The sequence below is a fragment of the Numenius arquata genome, chromosome 24 (assembly GCF_964106895.1).
Source record: "Numenius arquata chromosome 24, bNumArq3.hap1.1, whole genome shotgun sequence".
Lineage (NCBI taxonomy): Eukaryota > Metazoa > Chordata > Aves > Charadriiformes > Scolopacidae > Numenius > Numenius arquata.
Genome location: NC_133599.1, coordinates 4562111 through 4586564, shown reverse-complemented (window position 1 = coordinate 4586564; position 24454 = coordinate 4562111). Strand labels below are relative to the sequence as shown.

The 24454-nt window shown below is 47.8% G+C and overlaps 1 protein-coding gene across 3 annotated transcripts in view; it reads right to left on the bottom strand.

The window, feature by feature from the left end:
* Positions 1-24454, bottom strand: part of ANKS1A (ankyrin repeat and sterile alpha motif domain containing 1A) — a 111902-nt gene that overhangs the window by 67490 nt on the left and 19958 nt on the right. For 2 of the 3 annotated variants that reach the window (XM_074163346.1, XM_074163347.1), the window contains exons 2-10: positions 17220-17300; positions 15243-15399; positions 13258-13320; positions 6707-7003; positions 5965-6040; positions 5583-5684; positions 4159-4254; positions 3869-4065; positions 844-936 (exon numbers count right to left, since the gene is read on the bottom strand). In XM_074163346.1, the coding sequence (XP_074019447.1) occupies positions 844-936; positions 3869-4065; positions 4159-4254; positions 5583-5684; positions 5965-6040; positions 6707-7003; positions 13258-13320; positions 15243-15399; positions 17220-17300 (1162 nt within the window). Of the gene's footprint in view, positions 1-820; positions 937-3868; positions 4066-4158; positions 4255-5582; positions 5685-5964; positions 6041-6706; positions 7004-13257; positions 13321-15242; positions 15400-17219; positions 17301-24454 lie in introns of all 3 variants that reach the window. The other variant, XM_074163348.1, reaches the window with a different exon arrangement.

Sequence of the window (24454 nt, the reverse complement as noted above, 5' to 3'; positions counted from 1 at the left end):
AGAAAACAGATCGCATTTATGCCTGGTAGGAACTTCAGGAGATCAACACATTTGAAGCAAAGCGTCTGGTGAACCAGAGCCTGTTCCGACAGCGAGAGGCGGCACATTCTCCACTTGTTTTACATCCAACCTACTGCATTTGGAAAAGTAAGGAAATCCACAAGATTTTGGTTTGCTTTGAAGATTATCCTGGGTGTCAGAGGTTGCCAAGACACATTTGTGGTTTCACACCCCCACGCACAGGTCTCCTGAAGAGCCCTCACATCTCAGGTTCACAGGCAAGTGAATAAAAATGAGCAATAGGAAGCCCAGGAGCAACAATGCAGAATAAAAGACCTTTGGTTTCATCAAAAAGCAGCTCACACGCATTGACCTCTGCAGAGACAGCTTTAACATATGCTGGGGCCAGATTCTCGGCTGGATTCAAGCCCCTGATCCCTGTTCACGTCAGCGGGACCCACAAGCCCACGCATCTCCTCCACAGCTGGAAGCTCAGAAGCAGCAGGAACTAACGGCCCTCTGGGTTTCACTCTCAAGTGAAGATGCATTTGGTGGGATCATTACAAGCGGGCAACGGTCCACATCGCAACGCGATTCAGAAAAATCTCTTCCTAAGGGAATTCTCAGCCAAGAATAGGAGAGTAAGGCTGGAGGTCAACACCGAGGTGCCCTGGAAGAACCGCACAAAGGAAGTTCCCATGGCGAGTGAGAGCAGCAACGCCAGAGTGAAAGGAAACTTCCAATTCGCAACCTGACTCGCGAGGGAATTGGCTCCTCCCAAATTATTAAAACTGTTCTTTAAGCCACACTCCTATAAAACACCCCAGATCGAGTCCCACGTACCTCAGAGGAAGCACCATGGCCTATCTTCTTCTCCACGTGCTGCTCCTCCTCTTCATCGGGCGGTGGCTTGGCAGGTGGGGGTGGACGCTCTCTCTGCGGTTTAGAAGACCACTGTCAACTGCACGTCGTGTTAAAGCACGTCCCACCTTCTGCTCCCACCAGCACTACGTCCACCCTGCTGTGAATGCAGCATGGTAAGGACCTCCCCAGATTACTCTGGGTGGAGAAGTTCAGTCCTAACAGCTCAGAGTTTGGCGATGGTCGCTGCTTTTCCTCCTCACAAAATCACTGAACGATAGAGGTTGGAAGGGATCTCTGGAGATCACCTAGTCCAAACCCCTGCCAAAGCAGGCCCACCTAGAGCAGGTTGCACAGGATGGCATCCAGGTGGGTTTTGAACATCTCCAGAGACGGAGACTCCACGACCTCTCTGGGCAGCCTCTTCCAGGGCTCTGCCACCCTCAAAGCAAAGAAGTTCTTCCTCGTGTTTAGATGGAACTTCCTACATCCAAGTTTGTGCCCGTTCCCTCTTGTCCTGTCACCGGTCACTGTCCTCCTCCTCCTCCTCTCCAGCAGAACACCAATTTGGGAGAGCCCTTTCTGCAGACTGACCCTGTGGGTGGATAACACAGACCACCTGCTCCTGCTTGGCACCGGTGGCACTGCATGAGGCTAGCTCAGACCCACCTGAGCACCAACTGTGCTCTCAGGAGAATAAAACTGCTGGGGTGGAAGGTGCTGTGTACACAGGTTTATCGCTTCATTACTTAAACCAGTTCGTTCAGACCCAGACTGGAAATCTCAGCGTTACACAGTGAAGGTCAGTAACGAACTCATGCGGATGGGGAGAAAGGGAAGACTCATCACTTAACTTAACAGTAACACGAATAAATGATTCCAGAGGCACCTTTTATAGTGAAAAACCCTAGAGATCGAGAGACAATGCTGTGCTGCATTCCTCAAACTGCCCAAGATCGCCTGTGGGCAGCAAGAGCTGCCGCCTGCTCTGGCTGCAGAGGGAAACACATCCCCAGGTCATCTCCTGCCCTGCAACAGCTCCATCTAATGGCACAGGGAGAGATGGCAGAGGTGACCCACTCCAAAAAAAACTCCAGCAAGCTCCTGGAGGGCATCTTTCTTTCTTCTCCCTTTCCACAGCAGTTCAGCCTCTCATCTTTCTGATTTGTGACAGTGCTGAGCTTATTTCACATCAGACGGTACTAGCACAGGACAGCACAAAGGTGGATATAAGCCACCAAGACTGAGTTAGTGACAGGACTTAGTGCATCTTGTACTGCATACCCCAAAGACAGATCTGCTTGAAACGCCAGTCTTCTAAACCTTTTGTCTCATTTCTACTGTATTTCCTAATAGTTCAGGGAAAAGGACACACCTCTTTGCAGAGAAGCATGGTTACAGCACCACCAGCAGTTCAATTGCTCGTTGCTGCTTTACCCTTGTCCTGGGTCGAGAGACACAGGACTAACTTTTCTTCTAATGCTGGGGAAAATTTAGAAGACTCTAGTGTCTGGATTTGTGAAAATATTTACTTTATAGCCAGCCAGGCTCTGTGGGATTCAAGGTTAGTGTTTTCGAGCCTTGCCAGGAGCAGGGACAAGGAGGAGCGAGGCCTGGGCATTTGACCCAGCCTGGCCAACAGGATTATTTCATACCATGAACGTCACATCCAATATAAATTAGAAAAGTTTGCTGCATAGCTCTCCCTCTCCCTTGATGGCGGCGGGTCCAGAGAACTCCTTGCCCCGGTGCCGGAGCCCTGAGCCCTTCCCTTCCTCCTGAAGCCATTGCGCTCCCAGTGTCCCACATTTGCTGTCCCTGCTGGGAGTACACGGCTTCCTACTGATAGAATTGGCTGAGTATAATTCCTGTATATCTTATATCAGTATCGGGATTAATACTGGTTCTTTAGTATTACTGTTAATTATTTAGTCTTAGTCTATTAAATCTATTTATATTTCAACCCTTGTGTTTCCTTGTGTTCCCCGATTCCCCTTTCCGGCTGGGGAAGGGTCATCAGGTGATAGAATAATTGTCTAATGACAATAGACTGTTATGGGTTCTCTCAAACCGTAACAACCCTTTGTCCAAAACTACATCCACGGAGCAGGGCTTTGTAAAACCAACCCGAAAACAAACCCAGAAGCTGACACAGCACACTGTGAGGCCAGCACCCCGTCTGCCCCACAGCTAAGGGGGAGATTGCTAAGGGGGCAGCAGATGCAACTAACAGAATGAGAGGAGGACTTCTCTGGAGACAGTTCCAGGAGCTTTGCATGGCCTTGCAAAGCCTTGAGTACCCTCTACAGACCTCTGCAAGTAATACACAAAAACCGTTTCGGCTGCCAAGTAGTTTCCAACAGCATATTCTTATAGATAATTTCTTGAGAATGTTCTCTTGGGCCAAGCAGGGAACAAGACAGATGAGAAAAAGGCTGCACACACAAGTTTCCAAAGCCTTTTTCTAGAGGAGAAGTTAGCCCTTCAGCTAAGGGCAATGTCCTGACAAACCAAAACTCACAGGCACCAGATTCACAGAATCACAGAATAATACAGGGTTGGAAGGGGCCTCTGGAGATCATCCAGTCCAACCCCCTGCCAGAGCAGGTCCACCCAGAGCAGGTCGCACAGCAACGTGTCCAGGCGGGGTTTGAATGTCTCCAGAGACAGAGACTCCACCACCTCTCTGGGCAGCCTCTTCCAGGGTCACAGGAAAGAAGTTCCTCCTCAAGTTTAGAGCCTCATGTTCAGCTGCCAGAAAACAGCAGGACGCAGCACCAGGTGAAAACCAGGCATGTAGAAGTGGCTACTCGTGGGCAATGTGACAGCGGGCATGTGAACGGGCCAGTGAAAAGGAAAGGTACCCGCCTGCTCTAATCAACGTCAAGGAGGGCTTTAAAGGTTTCCTCAAGCTGGGGGATCTGCAGCTGGCTACAAAATCATGAAAATGGAGGTAAATTACCCATCCTTCTAAGGCAAGCAGGGATGAACACACAGAGCTACGTACAGGCCTGACTCCTGCTGCTTTGGGACCCATTGATTCCCCTTCCTTGTTGACAGACTCCCGATCGGAAGATCTCCCGCTGGCGAGGCTGTCCAGGGAGTGGCAGGATGTCGCGTTGTATAAAGCTTCATAGGGGCTCTCCTCTTCTGGGTTCACATCAAAATCGATGATCAGTTCTGTAACTGCTTTCTCCACGTCACCTGGGAGAGGGAGACACACAAATACATCACTCGGGGCTTCTGCCCTCAGAAAAAGAAGAGTGTTAGTGACTGCTGTGCTCCGTGGAAGCCTACCCTGAGATATCCGGCAGACGGGATCGGTGGCTGGAGCAAGCGGGGCTGGAACAGTCTTCTCCACAGCTTTGGCACTTTTCTTCCCAATCGTGTAATCTGCAATGAGATGGGGCAACAGGGTTTATGTCAATCTAGTTTGTTGTTGGTTTTTTTTTTTTTTCAATCACTCCAGCATATGGTGGTTCCTCCCTCGTGGGTGGAAGGCCAACTGTCAGCTTATTAAATTTAAAAAAAAAAATAAATAATAACCGAAGTACATTATTAAAACTTGCAGCTCAGATGCCAAAAATAGAAGCAGACAGCCTCTTTAATCACATGCCCAAGGTTAAGGAGGGTTCTTTGAACTTTTACAGAGTCTTTAATCAGAAAGCTGCAAAGCTCCTGTACGGCCACGACGTCACAGAGCAGATTACTTCATGCTGCAGACACAAGCTACATCACTAACCAGAGTCGGCATCTGGTCTGCTGAGAAGAGAGAGCAGAGAAACCAATTCTAGCTGCGGCCCCCTAACCACAGGCACAGCCGGGAACATCCAGCTTACATGAATAAAGCCAGACAGTAACGCCTCACGCAGCTGGGCTCGCTCACAGGAGCGAACCGTCAGCATTTACCTGCGAGAACTTTAGTTTTAAAGCTCATCTGTGTCTTCAGTTTCAGAACAGAGATAATACCTACCCGCCTCACAGGCAAAGCTTAATTAAAAGTCTGCAAAGTGCCTTTGAACCTGCAAAGCTCTCAAATGCTAAGCATGAATAATGCACACCAGTTGCATACGCTTCTGATCTTCCTCTCCCCACAGCTGAGAGGAAATTGAGACAGCATAATTACAAGGTAAGAAATTTAGCTAAGATGCCACATTTCATTGCCTGACTTGGGCAGACACAATGAGCCAAGCTCCTTTATAAACCACAAGTAATCAAGGCCTTTTCTGTAAATCTCATCTGCACGATCCATGCCCGAGCTTCACAATGAAGCGAGGGGTAGGATGGAAGCTCCGTGGGATGACTATTTGCCTACACAGACACATAAAGGAGAGTTAATCCAAAACCATTTCTAAAGCTATTACTTTGCATTCGGCAAGCAGATTTAGGCTATCCTTAATTTGAATTAACTTCTAAAGTGAGTTAAACAAAGCTCAATTAAGCCCATTTAAACTGTAAAAGTCATGCCACGCTCCTTCAGCAAAGGGAGCTAATCCCCTTAAATTCCCCCCCAGAACTCCCCCTGCAAACATTCGGTCTGGAGACAGTTCATCCAAGATTTAAGCATCATTCCTGCCAACACCTGCAAGATTCTCATCGAGGGACGTGGCCTGAAGCTGCTTTGCTTTCAGCGCTTCCCAGGACTAGAGAACAAAATCCACTCGCACAATTATCACTCCTAACTTTTCCCTCCTGCCCCCACACGGAGCCGCGTCACTCACCTTCGATGAGAGCTGCTATGTGTTGGCTTTTCTGCGAAGGAAGCTCCCGCACAATATCCAGAGCTGTCAGGCCTCTGTTGTCCTTTATGTTCACATCAATACCTGCGGCAACAGGCGTAGAGAAGGCAAAGAGAGAATATTTCTTGAACTATGTGCAAATTCAGGTCTTTCAGCAAGTCAAATCTTTGTCATCATCACTGGGGGACCGAAAAATGCTCTAGCAAGGCAGACCTAGAGCCAAACACGCTGAGAGAACCTCTCCTACAACCCTCTCCGAGGAGCTTTCATAGCTGGTTGGTTGCTGCCACTCTAAAAGGGTTTCCCCAAGTTCTGGGTGAAGGAATCACCAGGTCATTGCTTCAAAAGGGGATCGTTCTCTCACCTGCAGCCAGCAATATTTGTACCACATCTGTCTTGCCAAACAAAGCAGCTTCGTGCAAAGCACTGCCTTTTTCAGTCTGCAAATTAAATGGAAAAACAGCATGAAGCTAGGGAGGGGGGAGTGGGGATGGAGGCACGTCTGAGAAGGTTACAGAAGCAATAAATATACAGCATCACATACAAAGTGTGGGTGACAATATCTACAACTGCGGACAGACTGTGGATATTATTACAATGCTGAGAATGTGGGATGGAGAATGGGGGGTGGTCTCTTCAGAGAGACGCGCGGGCCCAGGACAGAGACCGAGAAAGGGCTTTCCTCAGCTTAGCGAGAGGTCGCGTCCTGAAAAGGAGAGACAAGACCATCACACACAAGCCATTGCTGTGCCAACAGCGTACTCACAAGTGGCTTGATAGGAAGAGACACAGTTTGCCTCCATCGCTATCAAGAGCTCATAGAATTGCGGGGCAGAATAGCTCAGGCAAAAGGGCTTTTTCTTCCTCTTTTTTCCTCCCTCGCTATGTGTCTGGGGCTTTTTGTCCAACCAAGAAGCAGGCGTGAAGCGTGCAGAGCACCAGAGTCTCTCTGAACAGCTTCTCAGAGCAACCAAGAGCTGAACAAACAGCCCAGAGGGAAAACAAAGCTATCGCTCGCCTTCCGTAAGCGATCCCTGAGGGTTAGGTGGAGCTCCTGGGGTTCTCCATCCCCAGCAATCATCCCTTTGCACACAGACACAAAATACCTGATAGTTGCTGTCCATGCCAGCATCCAGGAGGACGTGGACCACTGTTTTGTGCCCATTCCTAGCCGCCAAGTGCAGGGGAGTGTGTTTCTTGGTGTTGCAGCTTAAGAGATTGGGGTGAGCGTTCAAGAGCATCTTCACGACTTCCAGCCTCCCGTAGAGCGCGGCCAGGTCCAGAGGGGTCTCGAACTTGTTGTTGCGCATGGTGGGGTCGGTCAGCTCCTCCAGCAGGACCTTCACCACCTCGGTGTGGCCGTACTGGGCGGCGCAGTGCAGCGCCGTCTCGTTGTCGTTGTTCTGGGGAGGGGGTGACAAAGGTCAGCGCGTCAGAACGGGGGAAGAACAGAGCTGCTCCAAGCCTCGCTCAAACCATTGAAGTTTAAATGCAAAAATAAGACAAAAAAAAAAAAAAAAGCAGCGGGGAAGCAGAGAGCTCAGTTTGAAACGGAGCCTGGATCCGTTTTCACCATCTCACTAGCCAGGTACCAGGCACAGACACCCCCTCGTGAACTCATCAACCGACCCACCCAGAAAAAGCTTCAAAAACATTGGGAACAATAAGCTTCATTCAGATATGGGAAATGTGCTCTACGGGAAACAGGTGCTATATGTGGAATAGCCTGTTTTGAGCTCAAAAATCAAGGGACCATGCTAAAGTTTAAGGGATACAGCTCATCTGGATTCCCGTGAATCCTGCTAGCACCTGGGGAAGGCAGTGTGTTATTCGTGAGCAGCATCCCACACTTGGGGGTGCCACAAAAATAAAAGGCTGCAAGATACGATAGGCAAACCGCAGCACGAATTCTATCTGCTGTAGCTTTGTCGTCGTCATTTTAGATTTAAACTTCAATTGTTTCAAATCCTACTTATCCTGATTATAACAGTCATTCCACCCCTGCAATTCCGAAGCTCGCAAGCCACCCGGTTTAAGAGAAGAGGTGCGTTAAGTCCCGTGCAGTTCGTGAATTAGGAAGCAGCGCAATTAGATCACTCCACTAACGAGCCCTTGTAGCCAAGGTCTCAGGTCAACCGAGGGAAGAGTTGTCCCAGTGACAAGAGAGCACCTCCACAGCGAAAGCCAGACCCAATTAACACGTGCAGCATCTGCCAGGCTAAAAATCAGCGGAAAGACAAGCAGCCGAATACACTGCACTTGCAGGTGCAAAATAGGAATGTTGCCAGATTTAAAAGAGCCTTTTCTAAAATTAAATTCACCTCAAGCTTCCAGTTTTACTACTGTGTGTTATACACAGGGGGAGTTCTGTTAAAGTACTTGAGGAACAAATACTTATCTAACAATTTCACCCAAAAATCTTTAGTACAAACTGTTAGTCGCTTAAACTTTAGCTGAAAGAATCATTGTTGAATTTGTCATTTTAAGAACAGCTCCCATTAAAAAAAACACCCAGAGAACGTAGTGGTCTTGATGGAGTTCGAAGTACTACTTTAGAAACTGAATTTGATCAAAGTTTTATCCTGCTTCGGCAGGGGAGTTGGACTAGATGATCTTTATGGTCCCTTCCAACTCTAAAAATTCAGTGAAATTCAGTGAAAGTACCTTCCTTTTTAGCTTTGAGAACATGTGATTTATTTTTTTTTTTGGATACCAGCTTGGAAGAGCAGTCAATATTTTGCACCACTTCACAACCACGCTGCAGAACTTGCTCTGTTGTCCAGGCACTTTAATCCTATTAACGTGTTAAGTCATTCTACGGATGGCAGGAGCCACGCATGCTAACTCCCCTTTGGTTTTATCTGGGATTTGCATCATTTTCCAGCCACGTGAAAAGCACGAGGGAAGCGAGAAGTCCTGGAGAGGCTCTGCAGCTCCAGCTTGTATAGAAGGAAAGGCTAAGGAGGCAAGAAGCAGCACCAGCCACATGCAGAAGGGAGGTATTTCAGAAGGTAAGGAAAGCACAGCATCGCTGTTAGTGCCAAAATTCAAATAACAGGCTCTACACTTGAGTGGCAGAGGCAGCCGTGGTGAAGGAAGGCACGTACGAGTGGACAGAAGTTACTGGAGAATAAAGAAGTCTGCACATAAAATACACATACAGAGTGAGGAGGGGAGAGAAGAGAGAACTACAGAGATTACACCTATCAATCAGCTTTAGCTGCCGGTCTCGAGGCATTTAAAAGGTTGGTAAATGGCACTATTCTCCTTTGAGAGGGAAGGGAATGTGGGTACCGGTGAGCCCATGGGGCAACAGACCCAGCCCCAGCCTCCCCCACACCAGGGAGGCTCCCGGCCAGTTTCTGGAGAAGGATTCTCCAGCCCCACTGGAGCCGTGGGGAGCTGCCAAAGAGCCACCCAGGGCAGGCACCGCTCATGTCACACTAGCCCTGGCTACAGGGACTTCCACTGCCTGACTGTCCCTCTCTCATCCCTCCCTGGCACAGAGACCGCATCCCTCAAGGGTGCTTTAAAGCAAACTCTGAACACCTGCCCGAAGGCTCAGAAAGGAGAACGCAACATCCTTTAATAACATAATTGTTGAAGACTTCCCCCATTTTCACTGCAATTTAGTCTCATTTTAAGCCCGTCAGGGCTTTGATGCTTGGGGTGAAATCCCCAGACTTCCCTCCTGCGACAGAGATCATCAGGTGGTAAAACTCCCCGGAATCATTATGGTGAGTCTTTCCCCATCACAGACTGTGTACTGGAAAGTCTTATTGCTTAAGTCTTTATTGTCTCTGTTTTGGGAGAGTTTGGGGCAGCCAAAAGTGCTAGAGCCGTCCCAGGCAAGGGAGTTTGCCTCCCTTCCCTGCATCACCTCTCCAAGCACAAACCAGAGAGGAGCCTGAACACGAGCGCTCAGACATATGTATTTATCAGAGATGGAAAAAGAAAATTCCTTTCCAGCAGCCAGAAGGCATACGGGTTCAAATTTCAAAACTTCTTCTTAGAAAAATAGAGCTCTCACCAGGGCCCAGGGGCTGCATTCCTGCAGAAATCCCTGCATCCCCCCACAGTTCACAGCTGGGAGAGAGAAACTGGGCTCGTAGGATGCCCGTCTATAGACCACAAAGGGGAACGCCAGCAGAAATGCCTCTGCTTTCATATGGGCTCCATCCAATTTTTCAAGCCCTGGTAAGTACATACCACGGACCGCAGCCCTTATGCTCCTCCATCAGACACTACAATGGAGAATCTCCAGCCCCTTGAAGTCCATCTGACTACACCCTCGTCCCTAACACACCGTAACAGGGCTTCTACTGAAGAAAGGGAGACTTGGTTGAAATAAGGGGAAGTTTTCTAACTTTCTAACCTAGAGCTTTCTAACTCTAGAGCTGTCCCTCTCCGAGGACTTTGAGAAGTTGTCAGACAAACACTGGTCTGGAATGGTTTAGGTGGATCTGATCCTGCCTCAGGGCTGGGCAAAGAGGCTACACGACCCTTCGGTCCCATCCAACCTATTTCTAAGACTCCTCTGTAGGATTTTAGTCGGTGTCTAATGAAGACTTGTCCTATTAAAAACCTGCTGTTTTGCTGCTCCAGTGCCACGTCCCATCCTAAAGCACAGAACAGGGATGTCCCGCTGCCGCACACTCCACAAAGTTTCAGTTAAAGCCAGGCCAAAATAAAAGGGAAAAAAATACACTAAGCAAAACCCAAACTCCACCAGGAGGTGACACCCAAGGCACACCAGGACCTCGGGCACAGAGCAGGCCAGGAGAGCTGGCTGGAGCTGCCTGGTCCCTACCATCTCCTCCGTCCTTCCGCAGCACACCATCTCCATCCCGGCACTGCCAGCAGCAGAGTAAGGACAAACAGGCCTCCTTCCTTCCTTCCTTCCTTCCTACAGGTGCCCAACGACGCCAAACAGTTCAAAAAAACACAGAAAAACGATCCCCATATGTCCAATAAGCTTTCAGGAGCTCTGCGGGTGGGTTCGCCGCCCGGTTCCATTCGCAGCCTCCAGATGGTCAGCTTCCACTTTTCTCAGCAGCCCACTTAGATTTATAGCGCTTTAAACCCAATCTGCATGATTCATTTGCTTCCAATTAAAAAAAAACAGACAAAGGTAGTTTGTGCAGTGCACAAACCTGAGCTCTACGTGATGGCTCTTTCTGCTTTGGCTCTGCTCAACTGCCTGGTTCCTCCATACTAATTAAATACCCACACTCAAGACAGCAGGAGTTACCGAAGCAAAGTCGCTGCTCCACCTCTTCACTTTGCTGCTGTCATTTGCTTTTCGGAAGCCCTTCAGGACCACAACTGACACATTGCAGGGACCTCCTATTGTCGAAACCTCAAGATGTTGAAAAGGAAGGGGCATAAGAAGAAGCTGTTCCCGTGTGTTTTTCCAAGACTCCCTGAGATTCCAGAGGTCCTGCCTAGATTGCACTCGGGTAGGTCATTTTTAGCAGGGCCTGTTGAGAGGGGGAATGGTTTGAAACTAAAAGAGGGGAGATTCAGACTAGATTTAAGGAAGAAGTTTTTTACAATGAGGGTGGTGAGAGCCTGGCCCAGGTTGCCCAGAGAAGCTGTGGCTGCTGCATCCCTGGAGGGGTTCAAGGGCAGGTTGGAGGGGGCTTGGAGCAACCTGGTGTGGTGGGAGATGTCCCTGCCCAGGGCAGGGGGTGGCACTGGATGGGCTTTGAAGGTCCCTTCCAACCCAAACTATGAGTCTGCGAGGAACCTGTTTGCCCTTGAAGCACCTCTAATGCTTTCACTTTGGGGAAGAAATGGTTGGACTTGATGATCTGAAAGGTCCCTTCCAACCAAGACAATTCTACGATTCTATGATTTCTTTAACTTTTAGGAAAGCAAGAAGCTTCTGGCTTTCTTCTCTCTTCCTCAGCAGGATATTAAATTACAGTTCAGCCTTATAGAAATGCTTTCCCCCTCTTCTAAATATCCCCAAATGTTTGGGAAGATGAAACACCTCACTTCAATCGTTTCTGTACCCCATCCTGTGGGGAGCTGAGAAGCTGGAAGCACCAACCAAGCAAGGACTTTGCAACTGGGCTCTGTGTGGTTCTCCCACCCACAGCCAGGCTACCAAGAAAACACCAGGGTCTGCAGGAAGGTACGATTCCACATGCTCTTCATCAAACCTGGTCAGAAACTGGTGGAAAACTGGTGAGAACTCGCGATGAACCCAACAGGTTTTGTATAAGCCACATCTTTCTCCTAAAAACCGAGGCAAAGATTTCAAAAACTCCAGCCTTGTTCTTGAGAGCACTACAGCCACCTTGAAAACTGAACTAAGAGTTTAAAAGTAATGCACTTGTCAAAAATATAAAACCCAAAATAGAACACTTCATAAACAAAAACCCACAAGAAAGTGATCTCGCTGCATCTTTCAGCTTTATATTCCTTCTTCATCCATCATTTTAATACTGGAGCGTGTGAGATTTTACTCTGTTATTGACAATGTTTTTAGAAAGCTGCTTCCAGGCAACTGAACTGCTCCACTACGATGTTTCCACAGAAGACGTTTGCTCCTGTAAAATTCCCCTCTGGATTTTTTGTAAAAATCATCTACCCGGCTGAGCTTCATGTAAATCTATTTGTGCTTAAAGCGGTACGAACTGGGGTATTTCCTGAAACAGAAGTCTGCAAAAACAAACGTAACTCCTAGAGGTTAGCAAGCTCAGGAATTCTCAATGTGTGTTTTTAAAGGTACTGCAGATCAAGCAGAGGGAAAGTTTTAACCAAACATTGCGAGACAGAAATGTGCCATGGATGGCTGGATCCAAAATAAGTGGCTGGAAGCAGCTGTGGCTGAGGGCAGAGGTATCTCACGATAAATCAGCAGACTATTCTGCCATCGTAAAATGAAAAAATAGTGTCTAGAAAACACCACCAGGAGCTTCCTTATCTGCTTCCCCAATTGCTCAGCATCCTAAGTGCTGGTGTCATGCCTTTTTGTAGCTCAAGAACAACTAAAAGCAAGAGAGGAGCAAAATAGGCAAAAGAACAGGAACAGACGACGAGGGCTGAAGGGTCAGACGACACAGACTTAACATCGAAAAAGAGAGACTGATGCAATAAAGCAGGACACGAAGGACTCGGGAAGGGAGGCGTGAACATTACTGCCCTCCCTTCTCCCCACCACCACCAAGAGCATTAACTGTCTGTTCAAACCACAAATACATTATGCATTTTGTAGGAGAAAAGGCATGAAAATTCACTCCAAACAGCCCACAGAGAAAAACGCATCCATGTTTAAGCAGGAAGAAATAAATAAATTTCCTTCTCTTTGCATTTATCAGCGACATTAGCACATGAAACAAAACCTAAAGCATTTGAATGGAAATAACATTACCTTTTGGAAGTCATCCAGCCAAATCAAGCAAACTGACCATCACCGTGAGTCCTACAAGGCTAAGCAATGAAGGAGCCCCCAGGTAAGGAAGGAAAAGCTTCCCTTTAAATTATGTTTCTATAACTGCTTTGAAGAAAGAAACCCACAGTAAATAAATGAGTCGCATTTTCCTTTTCCCCAAGCAGCTGCAAACCAAACAGGTATTATTGCACCTGGAAGCACGCGAGTGCAGCTTGGAGTAATGATGCAGTGAAGTGCTGACAGCAAAGTACACACCTTGGCATTGATATATGGGTCAAAGGGGCCGTACTTTTTGAGTTCTTTGATCTCAAGAGCATTCTACAAAAAGGAAGAGGAAAAAAAAAAAGAAAAAAAAAATGTGATAATGAAATGGGTGAGATACAGCAACAAAGCAATGGGTGATTCCCAAGGGGTGGAAATGACAGAACACAGCATCTCGTTCCAGTCAAAGCCATTACCAGCAGAAGCCGTTCCAGCTGCGATTCCTGTAACCTGAACCACTCTCCCTTCCATTTACAAGGCTCCGAACACCAGCAGCAGGGGCTAATTCAGCTGACTTTCCTCATTTAAAAAGGCTCCTACTAAACAGACATTAATGAAACATTACGTGGAAGGATTACACTAAGCTTTTAATCATTTGTAAAGGTTTTCCCTGTACCTGTCCTGCTCGGAGCAGAACAGTTTATACTCGGGGCCCTCGGTCAATTCTTATCAGATTGATTGTAAACAGGTAACTGCACTTCTCAAATCCATTTCAACTGACTGAGTGGCTGTAGCTCTGCCTGAAGACATTATTAACCACAGCCCCAAACTGGAAAACTACCAAAGACATTAAAACACACGCTTTTAGTTATTTCTGCTCAACTGAAGAGTGGTTGTGAATAGCATTACCACCTTATTTTTCATTTTGCGATGCTTTAGAAGCAGTCCTTTAGCCTTGGAGCAGCCTGGGGCATCGTTAGCCATCTTACACTGAGGAACAGGAAACCTGAACATGGCACTTTGGTCCCCACAAAGTCTGGCTGGAAGCGGGATTAGGGCTCCTAAACCCAACTCCGAAGGGAGTTTGCTCCTCAGCTTCTGGACAGTATACACCAGAGCAGATCAAAATTAATCAACAGCAACTCACAGCTCCCGGCTGCTCATCTTGACTTTGACAGGTTTTGCTGAACTCGAGCCATGAGTATCTGACCAACTTGAGAATTAACTTCTGCATGAATATACATTTTTAGCCTTGTGGTATGAAAGCAGACAAACTTATTTTGGTTTACTCCTCCTGGATGAAAACCTGAGTGGTTTAGGAGTTGATTCACAGGGACATTAGATGTTCCTGCCTCAGGGACAGGACAATCGAGAGCTATTGGAGCTTTAATCGTCCGATTTGGATCTGTTACTGCACGGCTGCCCAAGTGCACCCAGCCACAACTGGTGTGGTAACGCTGCCCAACTGGCCCCACTCACTAAACCAGTTCCTCTTTCCAAAACTCTTAAACAAAAGATATATTTGGGTCTTCCAGGAGTGGCATTTCAGAAGTTCCTTGGAACTGTAAGATACCTGCTGACTTCCAGGGGGGAAGTTACGGGGGAGTCAGCCCTCCAAGGGGGACACAGCAGCCCCTGTATAGAATCACTGTCTCAAAACCCAATCCCTCTGCATCCTACGCCAGAACTATCAGCTTGACAAAGGCAAGAAAGCCACCAGAATTATTTTTTTTTCTTGCCTGACTGAGAAAATAATTCTTTAAGATTAAGCTGGGGATTTATCTGGGGGCAAGTAGGGTTAAAATGATCTTACAACTTATAAATTAGTTAACTGGAGCAAGTGCTAGAGACAAGCCAGGAGAGTAGCTAAGAGAGCACGGGCACAAAGCTGCTTGGATTAGTTCCCACAGAAGGGAGCCAATGTGTCCTTCGACAGAACTAGAAACCTTCTCAGCTATCCAGCAACTGAGAGGAAAAACTAAGGGTTAGTTTTAGAAGCCCGGTATGAAAGCAGGAGAACACTGCTAGGTGTTGAGTGGTTTCATATTTATGTATCTCTCTATAAACATATATACCTTACTCATTCAACCACTAAGAACAGGAGACATTTGCTTTAGGCACTGCCCTTCTTATCCCATTAACAAGTAGGACTTTATAACAATGGCTACTACTCTGGGAAGGGGCAGGAGTCAGCTGAAGTAGTCTCTTGCCATCTGAGGGAAGCGATTCAACGATATATTAGAGAAAAATGGGCAGACCTGCTCATTCACTTTAGTATGCGAAGGTCCCTGGTGGATGAGGAGCTTCACTATGTCCGCGTCTCCTTTCCAAGCTGCCAGGTGAAGAGGGTAACAGCCTTTACAGTCCGCTACGTTGGTCAGCGCGTCGTTCCTCAGCAGAACTTCCACCACATCCCTGCGAGAGAAGCAAACCTGAGTCCACACCATATTCAGGCCTTGTTTCACAGCGTATGTTCTGCAGGAAGTATTTCACAAGAAGTTAATCATGGAATCACAGAATTGTCAGAGTTGGAAGGGACCTCTAGAGATCATCTAGTCCAACTCCCCTGCTGAAGCAGGGTTGCCCAGAGCACATCACTCAGGACTGCATCCAAGCGGGGATTGAAGATCTCTAGAGAAGGGGACTCCACGACCTCCCTGGGCAGCCTATTCCAGGGCTCTGGCACCCTCACCGGAAAGAAGATTTTCTCATATTTGAATGGAACTTCCCATGTTCCAGCTTGAGCCCATTGCCCCTCCTCCTGTCACTGGGAACCACTGAAAAGAGTCCAGCTCCATCCTCCTTCAACCCACCCTTTAGGTACGTGTAAGCATTAATAAGGTCTCCCCTCAGCCTTCTCTTCTCCAGGCTGAAGACCCCCAGCTCTCTCAGCCTTTCCCCATAAGGGAGATGCTCCAATCCCTCCATCATCTTTGTTGCCCTACGCTGGACTCTCTCCAGTAGTTCCCTGTCTCTCTTGAACTGGGGAGCCCACAACTGGACGCAGTATTCCAGTTGTGGCCTCACCAGTGCAGAGCAGAGGTGCAGAATGACCTCCCTGGACCTATTGGCCACACTCTTCCCTATGCAGCCCAGGATTCCATTGGCCCTCTTGGCAACAAGGGCCCATTGCTGGCTCATGGATAATTTACCATCTCCTAGGACCCCCAGATCCTTCTCATCGGAACTGCTTTCCAGCAGGTCCACCCCTATCTGAAAAGGAGCATTCAGAGAGGCTCTTGAAATGCAATTTTTAAGTGTTCCTATTAAATGCTGCCCAAGGGAAAAAAAAAAAAAAAAAAAAAAAAAGCAAGAGTTCTGGGATGGGCTCTGGAAAGGTCTATGTTACCTTCAAACTAACGGAGCTGAACAGGTACTGAAGTCACCCAGAGGCCACTCTGCTGAAAAGTGAGCTGCACCAGCACAATGAAGACAAATAAAGATTTTAACTCTATTCAATTTCTCAGTATCATCAGTAACACTGAACAATACGAGATTTACCACAGTGAAGACTGGAGTTATTTTAAAACGTAATATGCACGAAAGCAAGTTTTGGGTGGTGCAGGCACAGCAACACATGGGACACCAGACAGACTGCAGGGGACTGTTACTGGAGAAGCCACCTTTGTGTGTTGTTATATCTTATCCAAATTGCTTATAAATAAAAGGGTGGTTGAAAACGGAGGGTGTCAGGAGGATGGGGCCAGTCTTTTTTCAGTGGTGTCCAGGGACAGGACAAGAGGAAATGGGCACAAACTTGAACACAAGTAGTTCCATCTAAACATGAGGAGGAACTTCTTCACTTTGAGGGTGGCAGAGCCCTGGAAGAGGCTGCCCAGAGAGGTGGTGGAGTCTCCATCTCTGGAGACATTCAAACCCCACCTGGACACGTTCCTGTGCGACCTGCTCTGGGTGGACCTGCTTTGGCAGGGGGTTGGACTAGATGATCTCCAGAGGTCCCTTCCAACCCCACATCATTCTGTGACTCTGTGAAAACCTCAGTGTGTGGCCAAATTTTGGAAGAGGCGTGTGCTCATACTGTGCAGCAGCCAGTGCCTCTACATCTTCACCACACTGATGTTCTTCTCTTTTTGTCCTGAAGATGGTGTAGTGTTGCACCATCGCCGCCTTTTCAGTGGAAAGAGCATTAGGCTGGTGAATGAATTACAATGAAACCGTAGCTTGTGAAGCACATAGTTATCCCCTGTGATCAAAGGCATTGTAAGAGGACTCACTTATGGCCATTCAAAGCAGCGTGGTGCAGGGGAGTGTATCCAGTACTGTCAACGCAGTTCACATTTGGCCCTCTCCAGATGCTGCAAGACAGAAAACGGACAGGGAACACTTAGGCATACACCCAACAGAGACAGACAGCGGGCAAGGACAAGTCCCAGCAGAGTTCTCACATCGAGCTGGTTATCTGGAAGCAAACCAGTGGCCAGAGAGCTGTGGTTAAGAGCAGTAATACAGAGAAGAGATGGCACAGCACTGCGTGGAGTAGAGATTAGTGTCACAAAACACACGGGGATCCACCACTCGATGCTCTATCGGACCATCTGGGTTGTGAATCAGAGCTCCCACGTTCTCCTGCTACTACACATCTTTCAGCCATCCATGCGGATGCCAAAAAGCATCTTCAGAGGAACACGTGTCTATTAAAGTTAACCACAAGAGACAGGAAAGCATCGACCCACCGCTAATTCACACCCCGCTGAAGAATTTTGATGGGTCTGGGAAACGCTCTTCCCTCTGCGGCAAGAGTCACCAGGGCTGTAAGTCAAAGGCTGTGGGATGGAGAGCCTGCTCCTGGTCACCAGCGTGATTCCACGCCAACTTCTTGCTGTCCAAAAATCACTTCCATCTGACAGCTGCTGGCAGCCGACACGAGAGAGTAGGTGGTCCCCGAGCGCTTCCGAGAATATTGCTAACTTCCCTCCCTTGTTCAAAAGTCAAAACGCCAAGGATTTAAGGATTAACCCTGTAGGGGATTAATCTTCCTTCCAACCCCTGCAAGGTGCCCTAGTTAAAACAGTGGAGAAAGGCGTGTGTAAGAAGCTGGCACCGCTCTTGAGCTCATTGTCGCAGGAGCTTGGTTTCTACTGCCGACCCTCACCAGTGCTACCCAGAAAGGGCACACGAACTCAAATCAATAGGTTCTTATAAGCAAATTGAAATCGTTCACCTTTCCTGAAGCCAGTCCTCTCCGTTACAACCCATCACTCTTTGTGTGCTGCCCTGCTTTAAACTTAGTACCTTCAAAAATTACACAGTATTTAATATAAGCCTAGACAATCACGCTTTTGCTAATACAGTACATTTCCCTGCATTGCTTTCTTTAACTAGGGGTAGAATTTACCAGCACCCTCTAATCCCCAATTTAATTGCTTTAAAAGAAAGTCAACTGTTGCTCTTTAGGAAGGAGGCCTTTCCAGATCATTTCATTTCCTCCCCAGCATGTCATCGCTGCGACTCGCTGCACGATGCAGAGGCAGCCCCAGCAGTAACTAGGTTTTCTAAAATAACAGTCATTACTAGAGGGCTCCTGGCCAGAAAAAACTCTATACCACAGCGTATAAAAGCAGCAGGAAAGGCACCAAACCAAGAGGGACCTCGTGAAGACCGAGTGGATAATCAAGAGCAAACTAAGCAGCGCGTGTACTCTCCAGCACGTTTCAGGTGGGATTCAGGATGATCAGAAATGGAAAGTCTCTGCCCTCGGAGTGACTCCTGATCCAGCAGAGCATTATAAAAGGCTCCCAGTCCCGAGACAGACGGGAGCTTCGCTAGAGGAGAGGAAGCTACGGGGAAACTTCATCCAAGGGCAGAGGGAAGTAAAGCTACAAAATCCAATTTGCAGAGGATCAGGAGGCTTTATCCAGAGGCATTCCCACATGCCATCCCGTGCTTCAGAAGCAAATCGCAAACCATGCAATGCATTTCAAGTGCTACTCGCATCATTTGCAGGACGACGGCTTAAATTACATCCAGAAGATATGTGAGACACCACAAAACCCCATCAGATTGAGTCCAGGAGGTGCCCGACCCCATCCAGCTGCAACATGGAGCTGAAGGATGAAGGGGACCTGAGTAATTCTCAGGCTCTGGTTTATTTTTGGCAGTGGGCTCATGCAGTGTGGTTGCCCAAACAATTTACTGCTGGATTTAAAGCGGCAATTAATGGTTAAAACTAGTGCCAGAAGGACTTGCGTGTAGTCTGGAGCAGTTATAAGTGCTGCGTCTGCGCATCCCCAAAACCAGAGAGCCCAGTGGTTTTACATATTAAATGGAGCTGTGTTTGGATGCAGAGCTCAAAAAGCTTCAGGGTGTACGTATGAAAAAGCAACGGCGTTTAATACAAATATTTCTTTCAGCTGGAGTTATGAAGGAAAACCAAGGTCAGTGGTGTAATGGGCATAAATCGAGTCACTTGCTCAAAGCGATCGGCCGGCAGCGGGGACAGGAGCCCAGGATCTCCATCTGCACCAGAACAGGGTCTCCCTGGGAGAAAACACTTCCAGAAACAGCCTTGGAATTAACGCTTTAGACTAAAATGCAAAGTTCACTCAAGGGGACTCAGAGCAGGAGAGAAATTTGGAGTCCAAGAGCGAGCGCTGGGTACTGCAGGAATCAGCTGCTAAGATTTTAAGATATTTAAAAAAAAAAAAAAAAAAAAGAAATCTGCTGTGTCCTTTCCTCCCCCTTGCCCTTTAATTCTTGCAAATAAAGAAAGCTTTTATCAAAGAAAGGTCAAATCACCCAGAAGTTCAGACTGAAAGGATCCAAGAAGAGAACTATTTATATTTAGATGTGAGGACTGCAGTGAAGCGTATCAGTCTCTTCCCTCCTCTTCCTCTCCAGCTCTGCGAGAAGCCCAGAGAGTCCTCCTGAGTTAACAGAAACCAAATCTTTCACCCCATTTTTATTTATGCAATGCATAGCATTAAAGGGACAGACTGAGATAAGATCCCAAGCTTCTCATGTGAGATCTAAACACAGGAAAAATAACTCCCCTATGGTCCGCAGAAACCGGGAGCTGGGAAAACACCAGCATCTGCAAGACACTGCAATTCCTCCAGAGCAGTATCTGCAGCGCCTGGTGCATCTGATCCGAATGACACCGCAAGCAAAATCCACAGGAACCATGGCAGAAATACTGGAAACAAAGCCCAGGCTCTAATCTAAAATATTATATCCCCTAAATATTAGGAAAACCCCTTGAGATCACTGTGGGGAGGAGGTGGGTACTCTGGGATTAAAGTTAGATCTTCTGAAGTGAGGAGCCTGCCAGGTCTTTCCAGACCAGCCGGGGAAATTTTAAAGAGGTTCAAATCAACGGGAACAACTCGGCAAGACTTTGAGACGTCGAGCTCGTGGGTACGGGGAGCCCCGTTCCCAGCCCCTCTCTGGCAACTCAGACAAAGAAATACATTGTCCCACTCCGCTTGGTTCAGCGCAGCGCGAGCACACTTCACAACATGAAAAATCATAAAAATTAGACGTTAAGAATCACCTCAGTGGGTTTTATGGAGCAGCAGCTGGGCAGGCTCGGTCCCTTCCAGAGGGGTCTCCCCCTCGAGTCCCCAAGCCCCCCGCTGTGCTAGGGCACAGATGGTCCCGGCAGGGCCCAGGGCCAGCATCTCCACCCAGGAGACATCACCTCCGATGGCTTGCAGGTGAGAAACGAAACGAGAAAGAGATGAACACTTATTTATGGAACTGTGAGATCACGCAGCGGTAAAGCCTGAATCATTTTATCTTAACAATACCCACTTAGAGACCCGTTGCCCTCATTTTACAAGGCAGAGGGGGAGTAATTCAAAACAGAGCAGTATAAATGTTGCCTTCGGCAAAAATAGACAAGACAGAAAAAAAAAAAAAGGCAGGAAATCCTAACGCCAGACCACTGTGATACTCTCCGAGCCTCGCAGGGTGTAGATGACGACTCTGGAAACCACGAGGGCTTTACTCCCCGCTGCGCTACGTAGCCTTGGGAAAAGCTCTACTTCCAGACCTCAGGTTTCCCCATCTGTAAGATGGAAACACGGCATGGAGAGAAGCGGAGCACAAAGCCGAGTCCTATCCACGTACAGTGTGATTTTGGGCTGTTTCTGATTAAAGAGAGAAACAGATCCCCGGCACAGGAAGGAGAACGCTGTAAATACAAGTCTCCAATAAAGCTCAGAGAAGGTCTGGAGCCAATTGGACTTCCATCCCTGTTTGCTTTCTTTTCTCCCCCAAAACTCCTTCACATCAAAGAGAGGGGTTTGCTTTTATATGAGCAATCTCCGTTATAAAAGCAAAATTCTCAACTGGTTACCTAGGCTTCACCTCCCTTTTGCTGCATCAGGGTAATATTCTAACGATGGTTCTGCTGTATCTGTTTAAGGCAACTAAGGCTGAACATTAAGGATATAAGAAAAGCTCAGAAAATTGCAAAATCTGCTCTGTTCAAATTAATTCTTCCGCTCGGTTTTCTCTCGCTCCATGATTCAGCAAGTGCTGTAGCCTTTTAAATGAAGCTTCCTGTTTGCAAAAATTGCTGAATAAAGCACATTGCTTTAGGTCACGATAGAACCCAATAGTTCCTTTAAACAAGACCATATTTGTCCTCCTGATTTCCCATTTATTTCTTCCCGACTGTAGTAACTTTACTCACAAAACTGTCCGGGTCAGTGGGCGAGAGCAAAGGCCAAGCCACCTAAAAAACAACCCAATGTTTTCAAGCCAAAGGATGAGCGTCAGAGCTGATTTATAGTCCCACTTATCAGGATTACACGAGCATCCAGAGACTTTGGGGACCGGTGCTCTTCCTTGTGAAGGGCCAGCGCTCCCCCCTGTATTTACATCCCCACCAGGGAAGGCACACCACCAGTGCCACCACCGCTTCAGAGACGAGAAACCAGTGAGCGGCTCGGCCCAGGGTCACAAAAGGAAGTTTAAAGTAGCTGAGAACTGGTCCCAGATGTTCGGAGACTCAGTTCAATGCCTTCGAGACCGAGCGTCCCGAGGGCGGTTGAGGCTGGAGGCGGATTAATTCCCGGTCCATTGCCCCGAGGACACCACAAGCAAATCCATATACACATCCCAGCTATTCATACCCACACAACTGCGAGATTCTTGCAACACTAACACAACCCTCTTTTGGTATTTCCTGCTTATAGGCCGGTAATACGAACAACTCAAAGGCTTTGCGTACAGAGACTTTAGGTTTAGAAATGGCACTTAAATGTCTCTGTGGAGCGAGAAAGGCAGTGCGATGCCCATCTCCCCAAGGGGAAGGGGTTCGGAGCTGCAACCCCTTTCCTCACCTGCCTCAATCACTAAATAATACAACAGCCTTTCTGAAAATAAACCACCGAGGCCAGGCTGGAGAAGATGAAAGCGAAGTATTCCTGGGGCAGGGGAGAAGGTGGCTGGATCCCAAGCAGTACTTTCTCAGCCCCTCTTGGCAGGCTTTGGGAGCAACGGGGTTAGATTCCAGCTATCGGAAAGGCTGCAAGGGACACCAAAGCGGTGATCCTTGGCTTCCATGCTCAACTTCTCTGCCCGGATTCTTCTTTGCTGTAAAGCAAGCAGTCAGTTGGGATGATTGCTCCCACCCAAAGCTCCTCGGCTGCCCTCGTCCTATACTCATCACAGAATCACAGAATGGTTTGGGTTGGAAGGGACCTTCAAAGCCCACCCAGTGCCACCCCCTGCCCTGGGCAGGGACACCTCCCACCACACCAGGTTGCTCCAAGCCCCCTCCAACCTGGCCTTGAACCCCTCCAGGGATGGGGCAGCCACAGCTTCTCTGGGCAACCTGGGCCAGGCTCTCACCACCCTCACAGCAAACAAGTTCTTCCCCACATCTCAGCTCCATCTCCCCTCTTTCAGTGTCAAACCCTTCCCCCTCGTCCTGTGGCTCCCCCTCCCTGATCAAGAGTCCCTCCCGTTGTCAGCACTATCATCTTCTTATTCATGTCCCCCTTTTCTCTCTGTCCAGCAGATTCCTCCCAAACTCATCTGTCCTCAACCCAACGGATCGAGGAACATACAATCTCTGCAACTGCCTGGTCCATTCTGCTCAGGTCCAAAGAGTTTGTAGAGCACCTCGCTCAGCAGGAGCTTCATTCCGACTGACAATTCCAGCTTATTGAGAACACCTGACAAAAAATGTGCTTTCTGCCTCCATTTTTATTTCCCACTCACTGCAGCAGAGTTAGCTCCAACAGCACAATATTTAAAAGCTTTGCATTGTCATTTTACGGCTGTAGCATCTTATCAGTTACAAACCCAAATTCAGACATACTATAGAAAATGTGGGTGGCCATTTAATATAGAGAATAATTATATAATGCTTTGCAGAGAATCCAGGCATTTTAAACACATGCAGAAGCCTCACTTCGCATCCCAGTCCTATGCAGGAAGCATTTGCTGGATATAAGATTCTCCCACTGACACTACCGCCTCCGTTTTTCTACTGGAAAAAATAAAATACAGTAATCCAGATTTAGCACTTCAAAGGGGATGCTGCTGCCAAGCATTTTACCACCAAATACAGTAATTACCTTCTACCTGATGCAGAAGAGCTCTGTTAAGGGCCAAGGGGCTGCATGGGGAGAGGTGCAGATTGTTTTTGTTGGATTTGTTGTTTCAGTTGGGTTGTTGGGTTTGATATTTTTTTTTTTTTTGGCAACAATTCAGAACAGTATTTTCTTCTTGACTGACAAGGCTAAAAATGCAACTTCATACGCTTGAATGAAAGGGAAGAAGCTGAATGATCTGAGCTAATACTACACGTGCCTCTCAAGTGCCTCTAGACTTGGGAAAAGCACATGCAAGAAGAACTGTCAGCGAGGACACTCTCCATGGATCTCACAGCCCGCGAGGTCTCAGGAGAGCTGAAGCTCTCAACCAGCTTTTCACACAGAGCGAAGAGGGAAGTCAGAGCAGTGTATTCCCAAAGCTGTCAGGAGAAGCGTGGAAAAACCCTTCACACTGCAAGCAGTAAGGTACAGGGATAAATCCTGATGGCTAAATGAATCGGGAAAGGATGACAGAGCTCAAATGACTACGGGTAAATTAAAAAGCAGATGTGGGTGCACAGGGCTGCCAGCCCTGCGACCACAGACACGGCAAACAGACAGCTCAGAATCCTGAGTGTGTCATCAAAACCCAGCTACGAGGAATTACCGCCCACGTTTCCTCCTGCTGGAACTCACCAGGTCCTCGCTGCTGTGCTTCAAAGTCTAAAATTAGAGGAAACGGGAGACCACTGATCCCAGGCACAGGAATTAACACACTGAAGAGTTCAGCACTGCCCGGCTGCTACAGCATCGGCACAGATTTACACGCTGCCTTTAATATCGCTCCGTTCCAGAAAGCACCTATGATAAGTGAAAAATCACCACTGAGATGCCGTTAGTTCTGGGCTAAAAGATGTAATTTTCCTGGCAATTAACACACAGGAGCAGGAAAGCAGCATCTA